The sequence below is a fragment of the Felis catus genome, chromosome A2, assembly GCF_018350175.1.
Source record: "Felis catus isolate Fca126 chromosome A2, F.catus_Fca126_mat1.0, whole genome shotgun sequence".
Lineage (NCBI taxonomy): Eukaryota > Metazoa > Chordata > Mammalia > Carnivora > Felidae > Felis > Felis catus.
Genome location: NC_058369.1, coordinates 77,406,030 through 77,418,054, shown reverse-complemented (window position 1 = coordinate 77,418,054; position 12,025 = coordinate 77,406,030). Strand labels below are relative to the sequence as shown.

The window sequence follows — 12,025 nt, the reverse complement described above, 5'->3', positions numbered from 1 at the left end:
TTCTGCCCCTCCCTTTCTCGCACTCTCTCTCTCTCTCAAAAAAAAAAAAAAAAAAAAAAAAAAAAAAAAAAATACTACCGCTAATGTCATCCTCAATGGATAAAAACTGAGAGCTTTCCTGACCTTAGGGATGTCCACTCTCACTTCTGTTATTCAACATAGTATTGGAAGCCTTAGGCTCGGCAATCAGACAACATAAAAGAAATAAAAGGCATCCAAACTTTTGCACTCCTGGTGGGAATGCAAACTGGTGCAGCCATTCTGGAAGACAGTATGGAGGTTCCTCAAAAAATTAAAAATAGAACTACCCTATGACCCAGCAATTGCACTACTAGGTATTTATCCACGAGATACAGGTATGCTGTTTCAAAGGGGCACATGCACCCCAGTGTTTATAGCAGCACTGTCAACAATAGCCACACTGTAGAGAGAACCCAAATGTCCAGATGAATGGATAAAGAAGATGTGGTATATATTTACAATGGAGTATTTCTCAGCAATCAGAAAGAATGCAATCTTGCCATTTGCACCTATGTGGGTGGAACTAGAGGGTATTATGCTAAGCGAAATTAGCCAGAGAAAGACAGATATCATATGACTTCACTCATATGAGGACTTTAAGACACAGAACAGATGAATATAAGGGAAGGGAAGCAAAAATAATATAAAAACAGGGAGGGGGACAAAACATAAGAGACTCTTAAATATAGAGAACAAACAGGGTTGCTGGAAGGAGGGGTTGTGGGATGGGCTAAATGGGTAAAGGGCATTAAGGAATCTACTCCTGAAATCATTGTTGTACCATATGCTAACTAACTTGGAAGTAAATTAAAAAATAAATAAATTATTAAAAAATAAATATTAAAAAAAAATTGTCCTAAGCTGCTTTTTTACCTGACTGTGGAAGCTGTCAGTATCAAGTTACTGCCACTTTAAATAACCCATGCCAATGTGTAAGTATTTTATTTTTCAACCATTAACCTAATTTACCTTTTGTGGTAACTTAATTTTTTTTTAATTTCTTTAAGATAATTCAGCTTCTTAATTCTATTGATGATGGTTTCCTTGTAGATATACAGAATTCTGAAATATTTTAATATTCAGATCTTAATTTTTCTTGCCTAAAAAAGAAAATCTACAACCAGATAATAAACATTTTAAAAACCAGCATAGATTTCAAAATAGAGCGTTGTAAAAGATTAATAAAAGTAATTTGGGGACTGTTCAATGACTATTCAAAATTTGGTAAAATTTTCCAGGCATAGAGCTGGCCTTGTCATTTTACGCTTATCCATCCTGACATTATACTCTTTTTTCTTTTTTTTTTTTTTTTTTTACAGATGGGTCTACATAAAAATAGTCTGAGTAGACAGCTCCGTAATTGGAACATAATGGTTTACCAATTAATATACTCAGAACTGGTTTTTTTCCCTTAGATTTACATCACACACATAATGGAAGAAAAGGCATCACATTATTTACCTAAGTACTTTTTGAAAATATAATTTAATTATAGCACAACCAGAAATCCTTATTTTCATTTCAGAGATTCAACCTTAGTAAGAAGAAATATTTTTTTGTTTTTTTGCCAAATATCAAGTTTCCGCAAAAGTATATCGTAGAAAATTATAAAATACTTAAAGGATAAAGAATAAAATAAAGACCAATAATTTTAAATATGTTATTCAGCCTATGTCCTGAAATAATACCTCATTGTTGCCATATAAGCTTACTTCTTTCTATAACTCTCTTTTCTGATAGCTCTTGAAAAACTATGTCAATGAAGAGGAACACATTTTGGAAGCAGAAAATAAAACACTAATAGAAGACCAGGAAAAACTGAAAACTGAATTAAAGAAGACTTCAGATGGTAACTTTGTGCGCATGTGTAAAAGTGGAAAGAGTAGCATGATATCTTATGCTGTTAAACTTCACTGTTTTTCCTAAAACAAAACTAATGGCTCAGTGTTCTTCTGAAGAAAAGACTAAAAGTGACCTATTCATAAGTTCCTGCTCAAATATAAAGATAAAACATGGTTTCAGCCAAGAGAAACATACTCTGTTATACAGAAAAACATGTAGGTGTTTCAGATCTGTGTTGTAAATACAGATGTTCCTGCCTTAGTGAAAGAGCTCTGTTCTGGAAAAGTTGCTTGTCAATACATTTTTGGAAAATGAGTCACATTTTTCCATTATAGTATGTTGCTCCTTTGAAAGAAGCAATCGCAAGAGGACAGTTTTGGTTACAGGAAAATCTATTGCTTATCTCATACCCTGATATTTCCTACCTGCCAGATATAAGGAAAGCATTCCTTGAAAAGAGATGGATAGTATAGAGTCAACAGCAATCTGGGATGCCAGCTGCCAGTTTGAATGGCTTATTCCAAAATACATCGCAGTCAGGACTTGGGAAGGCAGCTGTTTCTGCTGTTTTTTGGTCTTTGAAAAATAATTTTGACAGCATTTTCTTTTTCTTTGTCAAAGAAAAAATTGTTATTTCTTGTAGCCACATAACATAGAGAAGTAGGTACCCCAAGTCCAATGTCATCCCAGGAAACTCTGAATAAAAATTTGTGGCTTGACCCCTGGGCAGCATGCTTGCATATAACAGATATTCGTTGATGTTGTCCAGACAATGGAGGACCTCTCAGCCAGCCAGAGTTAAAATAATGATCAGTGCATAGACCTTCTCTGATCTCAAATCTCTTCCACTACTTTATGTGGGAGGTAAATTAAAAAAATGTTCAGTGACTGAATGAAGGACCTGCTTTATACCATTTGTATTTATATTTTTTTTAAAAAGATCTCGGCTTAGTAAAAGTTTTTTTTTATAATATAACTTACTTTTATTGATTATACGTTTACAATATTTGGATAGAGTTTACTTTATCAAGATGTATTTGAATTTGATATGAAAAGCCCAGAGATAAAAGCTTATTCTGTAAAAACAAAACAAAACCAAAATCCATAGGATATTTCATATGATATAAAATTCTTTAATCACTTTCCTACTTCTTATTTAAAGTGAAAAAAGATTTCTTTAGAGGCAGTAAGTTAAAAAATCAGTTACTCTTCTAGACAAAGGTAGTGTATTATGTGGTTGGTATAGTATAGCCCCAAATTCCTTGTTGGTGTTCTTCTCTCTTCTGTCATTACAAAAGATTTGGAACATGATCAAGAAGTTTTAACATTTATATGAATATAAATGTAGTAATCACCTACCGTCTGTATTAGACATTTAAGAAGAGAAGCAGTATTCTTTTTTTTTTACCCAGCATAAAATATTGCTGCTGCTAATCCTTTTGAAGAATGCAAGGAACTACTTCCAAAATACCTTTAATTAGAGTAAAAAAAAATTGTTGCAAAATCTTGCTTTTTTTCATACCTGCCCTGGCATAATGTAAAAAGGGTGGTACAAAAGTAAAAGACAGACAATCGGGTATTTGCTCTGCTACACCTCTCTTTGGCGAGTTTAGTTTCTTTTTCCTTTTCCTTTGAAAATCCCAACTCTGAGATATTTTGAACTTTGTGTAAGTCTGCATAAGTCTGAGTTATAACTCTACACCTAATATTATTTTAAAGTAATGTGAAGAAACTCAGGACTTCTTCAACAGACAATTCAGATGTTTGAAGCAGCTGAACTCTGATAATATAGGCGTTGTGTTTATAATCTGATAGCAAGAGATACCAGCAGAATTCTGTGTTTAAAGTGTAGACTGCAAACCTACTTTCAAAGTAATCGGAGTCGAGGTCAAAGCAGATTTTACCTGCTTGAGCACGTCCTGTTAGGTTTCTGCAAGATGTGTAATATTTTATGAACACATTTTATCTACCCAAAATTATTATTTTACACACAGTATTAATGACCTTGAGAAGATCAAAGTTCCATTTCTGAAAGAGTTATATCTTTGGCTATGGTCTCTTGACGTATTCCAGTCGAATTCATTAAAGCAGGAGCTAAGAAATTACATAAATTAATAGTGCAAGATTCAGATGAATTCACTAGCACAATGCTTTGTACCAGGTACCATTCAAACATAGCCATTGATTTCTCACATTGAGGGTATTAAGGCTGACGGTGCTTAAGAAATGTTTCAGAGAGTTCTTTTTTTATATTTGAAAATTGAGTAGAAAAGCAATGTGGTTTGTCTTTTGATGGAGGCAAATAGAGTATTTTCAATGTGAATTTTCTTACCCTTGGTGTTTGTTTAATCCAAGTGAAACATTTTCTCCAAAGTATACTAGTGGAGATAAAGTGTAAATATAAGTGTTTATTTAAACTGGTTAGCCTCAAGTTGGAAAAGTGGTGTTCCAAAAGCAGTGGTAAGAATATTCTATTAGTAGTGCCAAACACTCCATCAGTTTTTAATCACCAGCTCAGATTTGGGCTGGAGTTAGTAAATTGTCTGTGCTTCAGTGCAGTAACATGGCCCTAGTCATCCAAAAGAGAGCATGCATGTCCCAAAGCACCTAATTTATATTCAGGACTAACTTAGTCAGGTGTAAGGACCTGATCTGTCATTTTTAATGATCTGTTTAACAATAACTCTGATATCCCAGTATGTGGAGTAATTGGGAAAGGGCACTGCCATGAAAAATGAGAACTTAAGCTTTGAAGAATTTACAAAGCTCTCAAAAGTAGAAAGAAAAAAAAAAACAAGCTCTCATAATAAAAATAGATCTTGTATGTGATGGAAAACTTTATGATGTCTGAGGAGATTGACTTCAAAAGAGTTTCCCAAGGTAGCTACTGGTTTTTATTCTTACAAATAAATACCTTCTTGGCATTTATTCTTATTAATAAATACCTTGTCGGTATGTATTCTTATAACAAGATGAAACATGCTGTTCAATCATTGCATACATTCAGGCAATGGTAAATGTTAGATATGATTTTAAAAGCGGTTGAGTTTTGGGGCACCTGTCTGGCTCAGTCAGTAAAGCATGTGACTCTTGACAGCAGGGTCATGAGTTCAAGCCCACATTGAGCATAGAGCTTACTTTAAAAAAAGAAAGTGATTTTCCACAAAAGTTTCATGTGGAAATGTCTCCTCATTCCTTTATGAGCAGGACTGTATTCATAGCATGATGCATTTTAAAAGGAGTGCTCAGAGCCACCGATCTTACAGTAGAGATTGAATAGTAGCCTGTATCTCCTGCATAAAGGGAAAAAAAGAAGAAAAGACAAAAAAGTGATTAGAGCAAATTTCTTGACCCTGGCTTTATCCTCCCTCCCTCCTCTTTCCTTCCCTCCTTCTTTTCTTCCTTCCTCTTTCATTCCATCAACAATTTTTTTTAAAGAACTTTTCAATTATTTATTGTGAGATCTTTTAACATAAAATAAGACATAAGCTTTTTTTTTCAACTTTTTTTTTTTTTAACATTCATTTTTGAGAGACAGAGCATGACAGGGAAGGGGCAGAGAGAGGGAGACACAGAATCTGAAGCAGGCTCCAGGCTCCGAGCTGTCAGCACAGAGCCCAAGGCGGGGCTCGAACTCACGAACTGTGGGATCATGACCTGAGCCAAAGTCGGACGCTCAACCGACTCAGCCACCCAGATGCCCCAATACGTAAGCTTTTTATACAGATTTAAAACTGAGGGCTTTCCACTTCCTTACAGATGAATTATTTGAGCCATCTATCTATCTAAAAATAAGTTGTCAAAGCCCAACATAAGCATGTTTTGCAGTTGAAAATTTTTGTGAGCATCAACTGTCTTTAATTTGCAGCTATATCAGAGGCACCATCTAATTTTAAAGTTAATACTTTAAAAAATTGTTAGTTTTGGTCATATTTTTTGCTTTATTTTAATGAGTTTTTATGATTTGAATGAGAAATTCAAACTTTTCTCCTCTCCTTACACATCTGGAAGTTTCTGCCTCTTTGCCATCGCCTTCCCTTCTCTTAATAACTGAAGAAAAGTCCATATTAAAAAATAATGGTACAGTTTGTATGATGGGTGTGACAATAGGCAATATGTAACTTATAGTACATTAAGTAAGCAAAAAAAAAAAAAAAAAAAAGTGCACCAAACTATTAATAGCAGTTATCTTTGGCATATACAAAGAATTTTTTTTTCTGCAGTTGAAATTATTTTCTGGAATGAATTTCTTTTACTTGTATAGTGGAAAGGGTCAAAAAAAAAAAACCCAAAACTGTTTTTCCCAAATATCCAGGTAATCTAAGGCATTCAGTTTTTAGCTTAAATTATCTAATCGATTGACTCTATTCTCTACTTTGGGAATAGATACTACATATTAGGAGTTGTGTAACCTTTACTAAGTGACCTGGGTCACAGTACAAAACCTGAAAATACATGAGATCATTCTGGTCAAGTCATTGACCCTTTTTAGGCCACAGTTTTCTCTTCTGTTAGGGAACAGGCTTGTTAACCTTTAATGTCTGTGTTATCTCCAAATAATGTAATTAAGCAAAAGTGACCATCAAGAACTGTTTTCATTGTGGCTTTTTGACCCTTCAAATTGTATTTATTTTTCATTCGAGAAAGCTTTTCACCGTAAGTTACCTTTCTCCCAAACTGAAGTTCAGCAGGTGGTTAATTAAGCCATATTCCTCACAGGAGAAAAATGCTTCGTGTAGGCTTAGAATCATTAGGACAGGGCCTGGCATGTTTTATACACCCATTAGCTCATAGCCCAAGTGTGTTGTATGGAAAGGAGCTACAAATCTTAACCCTCTTGGGTGGGACATAACTATTTCTCACTAGGTTATAGTGTGGCTGTTTGTTTAGAACATCTCCTAGAACACAGATATGGAATAATCAAACTGCTGGAAAGGAGAAATGATTTAAGTAAAGAAAGCATTACATTCTTTTCATTATAAATACTAAGGAAATAAAAAATGAGAGTAGATCTTTAGAGCTTTTCTCTCCGAGCGTCTTTCCTTAGGGAATTATAACACAAAGTAGTCTCTATAAGGCTTAAACGGGGTACTGAATTTTTTTTCTTTTTTTCTTTTATCAGAATGTCCATATACATAAATCCTAAAAGTCAAAAGTACTACAAGCCTTACAATGAAAAACAGCACTTCCCTGAGACCCATCTCCAGAAACAGCTACATTCAACTCATTTAGCTATTTCTTCTGATATTCACCTCCAGATTTCTAAATGCAATGTTTAGGTAGCTATTTTTTGATCTTTCGGTGTGTGGGATTTTATCTTTGACTCTCTTACGCGGAAGAGAAGCACTCAGCCCTTACATCCTTCCCAATTCCTTAGACACACTTCCATCCCCCTATCACTCCCATATAAGCATATCATAATTTTTATTACATTATTATGATTATATATCTATCATTCATCATCGTCATGAGGACCCCTTTGCCTTTTTCCTGTGTTGATACCCTCTTTCCTGGATTCCATGCCTTCCATTTTTTATGTATTCTCTCCTTTTGGTAGAACATATCATCTAGTAGAGTACATGAAAGATAAACAATTTGAAGCCATGAATGTCTGAAAATAATTATTTTCTGAAATAACTATCATTATTTTAGCCTCGCCCTTGGTTGAAAAATATTGAACCTCAGAAATTTGAATGCAGTGCTCCATTACCTTCTTGATTCTGTTGTTTCTGTTGACATGGCCAGAGTCATTCCAGTCTTTTTATATATGGCCTGTTTCATTTTGTTCTGCCTTCTGGAAACTTGTGGAATCTTTCTCTCCCCAGGGTTATAAAATTTCATCATGAGAGAGATTTTAGGAGACAGAACCAACAAGATTTGGGGAATGAGAGAAACTAGGAATTTAAGACAACCCCTCGTTTCTAATTTGGTTGACTAGGTAGGTAATACTATTAACCTAGATCAAAACCAAAAGAGATGTGGGGTGCTTTCTTTTATTTGGAGAGAGGGAAAGCAGATAAGTTTGATTATAAATGGGTATCCTAGTGAATATGCCCAAAGAACAGTTGGAAATACAAATTGGAAGCTTGGAGGAAAGGTCCTCTCAAGCTAGAATCTAAGCCATCATACATATGGATAACTCTGATAGTTAAATCAAGGAGTTAACGGGAATGTCAAGGAAGACTGTATTGAGTGAGAAGGAAGAGGTCTGAACACAGAATGCTGGTACATCCAACTTTTGAGGATTAAGCTGAGAATAGTCATCAGAGGAATCATCAGAGGTTCTACCTGATAATGATTCACTTCCAACCATTTAATTCTCAGTCATTTAACTAGTAGTAAAGATTCCCTGGATTCCAGTCAGATACCTCTGCTTTGCAGTGTGTGTTAATAATATTAAGCCTACTGATGGCCACGAAGATATTACTAATACAAATTCTAAGTGTATTCTTCTAAAATTTTTAAATATCTTTGAAAGATATTTTGAAATTGCAAGAAGGAACAGAGTGTATGAGAAGTGTATGGCTAATCTGAGTTGGCAGAAGTTAGGATATATGAGGAATCTGAAGCTTGGGAAGCAGAGGCTGTTGTTCGGCCATGCTCCCTCCACTCTCCCAGGACTACCACACGGATTTCCACAGTTTCATCTTTTCTTCCAAATTTGAAAACTTCTTCTCAATTATTGACAAGAGATTGCTGTTGAGGTCAATTTTATATTCCCAAGACTTCTGAAGGTTTGTATTTCAGAATGTATATGTAATCCTAAGGGTTAACATATTAAGAGGATTTTAGCAAGATGCAGTTTTTGCTCAGTTTCGTCTACGAACTTTTACTCATACCTGCCGCCTACAAAGTATTGTGCTCCATGCTGTGAGGGACACCAAGGTGGATACATTGTTATCCCATCTTCAAGGATATCTAGTGAGAAAGGTAGATAACTGGTAACGAGAAGGTGAGGCAAGGGGATAACCGAACTGAGGGTAGTTTAACACAAAAGGCTGTTGTAGCACAGAGGAGAGAGTGCTTCATTCTCACTGGCAGAGGTGAGGAAAAATGCATGGGGGAGTATGTCATTTGAGCTTGGTCTCAAAGATGAGTGGGATTTCAGAAGCAGAGATGAGCTGTGTCTTCCCCTAGCCTCAGGAATGCACACAATCCAAGGATGAGAGGCCACTGTGCCTGAGCAGATGGTTTATGGCCAGGCTTGTGGCAAGAGTAATGAGGCTGGCAAGGAATCTGAGATAAGGTCTGGGGGCCGTGAGTACCATGCTTACAGATCCAGCATTTGTTCTCAAGTAGGCATAGAGGCAGCAGCAGAGTTTTAGCAAGACAATGTAGAGCCAGAAATAGTCTTGTACCAAATACTTTGTAGACAAAGATTTAGATAGGGAAGAAAGAATAAAATAACTCTTAAATGTGTAAGTGTTTTTTTTAAAGAATTCTCTTGCACAGTTTGTTTAAAGATGCCGAAAGTGTGTAATGTTTGGAAGTGCGGAGTTTAAAATTACTCAGGCTTTGTTTGAGACCAGCTTTTGTGTATTAGCCTCTCTCTGACCTTCGGGAAGGTACTTACTCTAAGCTGTAGTTCTTCATGGAGTCACTGCATATAAAGCACACAGCCCAGTGCCCGGTCTGTGTTCAAGTCACTAGGCTTTACCATTATTACTGTTGTTTTTGTTATTCTGTCAGAAGAGTTTCCAAGTGAAATAGGGAATGACTGAAGCGAAAAAGAAAAGTTTATCCCTTAATTTTCAACCTAAAAAATTTTGTGAAACCTAATTTAAAGCATTTTACTCAAGTTAAGGGATAATTTTTCTGACTCTTACTTTCCAAATCCATGTAATATTGCCTTTCTGATATATCATAATGAAAAGGCAATCAAATTGAAGATAAAATCTTTTACGAGCTTCTAAACTGAAAAGGAGTAAAAGACTTTTCAGAGCCTGATCAGTGCTATAACATGCGATGGTAGATGTTTGAGCTGTTCATTTACTAATCAGATCTGAGGTTGGTTTACAAAACCAAAGTAAATTAATAGCACCGTTCTTTTCTGTGGGTATCTTGGAAAGATATCAGTTGGGCCCAGGTATTTTAAAAACCCAGTGTTTCTGAGTGATGAACACCAAGGAGATGGATTTCTTTTTGCTTTCGAAGCTGGAGCAAGAGTTTTCCATTAGAGGGTAGCCTGATGAGGGCATCTCCATGTGAAAATCCACCCGGAGTCTCAGATCAACCTCCAAAATTAAATTTGTCATATTCTCCAAATTATCCCCTCTTCAGGTTCCTGGATCAGAGCAATTGGGAAGGAAAATAATCTGGAAAATGAAAGGAAGAAAAAAATCTTTTCTTCCTAAAATTAAATCTCCTTGAAACACCCCTTGTCTGGAAAGGATAGCCTTTGTTCTTCCTATAAGGAAAATTGATAGAGTTAAAATGGGAAACTTTTTAGAAGACTTCTTAAAATTTTCAGTATGATTTGGGCCCTCCTCTCATGTTCTGAAACTTTATTTTATAGTTCTTCTGAGTAAATTTATGTTTTAAGAGAAACTGATAAAACTTACAAGTATTGTTTTAGGACAAGGGCTGGCAAACTATGGGCCAAATCCTGCCTGCTGCCTTGCTTTTATAAATTAAATTGTACTGTAACAAAGCCACGCTTATTCATACACATATTTTCTATGACTACAGAGTTGAGTAGACTAGACAGAGTCTACATGGCACAGAAAAAAATATTTACTATCTGGCCCTTTATAGAAATAGTTTGGCAACCTGTCCTTAAGGTCTTCAAATAAAGAAGAGTACCTTTTCCAGTGTAAATGAGACAAAAAACTGATGCAGAAAAAAAATTGTTTCTGCTGTCAATATGGTTATAAAATTTGGTGTGCATCTCAATGCTAGTTGAATATTGACCAGATAATTTAAGAAAGTACAGATACATATGTATAGTAAAGCTAGTTCTCTGTTTATAGTCAAAGCAAATTGTTGACTCCTTCAACTCTCCTATATGATGGGTTGACATTTCTTCTAGATTTCATGCATTGCGTCTGCTTACACATGAAATTGCTTTATAAAGCGTACCCTTTCCATAGCAGTTTGTATAATCTCTATTTACACAGTGTCTTGCCTACAATGTACATCCTGCTTTTTAAGTGGAAAGCCAGCATATTAATATTGTTTATAATTATCCTTTGCTAACTAACAGATCCATAATTGTTTTCTTAAACATATTAGCACCTAACTAAGATTAATGGAGGAAGTCTTTATGCACGTACTGATGTTCCTTTTGCCAACAGCACATGCAGTGGGGCTGATTTGATTTATGAAATTAGAAAGTCTATTTATCAGTTCCCTGGTCCAGAGGACCAGTAATCTTCATAAGTATTAACATGCCCTAAGTCCACGTGTTTTCTAAAACACGAAAACACTTTTCCATGAACCTCATTAATATTCCCAGTAGCCCAGAATGTATGGGCAGGCAATAGTATATGCAAAGTAATCATTCATTTCCTCTTTGTTCTTTGCAGGAGAAAAATGATCTATATTTGGCTTTATTTATTAATGTTTACTGTATGATATAATTAGCTGTGCAGCTTTGTTTCCATTCCAAAAATGTCTTAATCCTCCTCTTGCAGAGTGAGCAGTCTTTTAAATCATGTCCCCATGTAGTCTTTATGCCTTTAGTGTGGCTTCATCATATTGCCACCAGAGTAGTTTTTTGGCACCGGAGATCGGATTTTATGCCTCTGAACTATTTAAAACTCTTTCTTGGTTCCTACCACCTTTATAGCTCTCCAGGATGGCACACATAATCTTCTGTGATCTGGCCCCCACCATCATCTCCAGCGTTGTCCCCCCGGGCTTGTCCAATCTAAATTTTATACTCCTACTTCATTAAATATCGTAGTTGATAGATCTCCTTACAGTGGTGTGTCATTACTTTTCACCTTTGCCCAAGCCTGCGGGTCTCCTTCCTTCTTCCTTCATTCCCACTGGTAGCTGTGCTCATCCTTCAGCTCCAACGTTGCCATGTCTAAGAAGCCTCCCTGAGATGCCTTTCCAGCTGGATCGAGTGGCCACCTTGTGGGCTTCCGTATTGCTGTATAGTTGCTTATTTAACAGCATGCTCTGTAGAAATTATATTTTTATTCGTTTACCTTTCTTA

The 12,025-nt window shown here is 35.7% G+C and overlaps 1 protein-coding gene and 1 non-coding gene across 5 annotated transcripts in view; both read left to right on the top strand.

Annotated features, from left to right (window-relative positions):
• Positions 1-12,025, top strand: part of BCAP29 (B cell receptor associated protein 29) — a 55,904-nt gene that overhangs the window by 15,163 nt on the left and 28,716 nt on the right. For all 4 annotated transcript variants that reach the window (XM_006929112.5, XM_023250248.2, XM_023250250.2 and 1 more), the window contains exon 6: positions 1,762-1,870. In XM_006929112.5, coding sequence (XP_006929174.2) covers positions 1,762-1,870 — 109 coding nt within the window. The remainder of the gene's footprint in view (positions 1-1,761; positions 1,871-12,025) is intronic.
• On the top strand, positions 5,033-5,164 carry LOC111559660. Its single transcript, XR_002740785.1, has one exon. It is a non-coding gene; the product is annotated as a small nucleolar RNA U109 (small nucleolar RNA).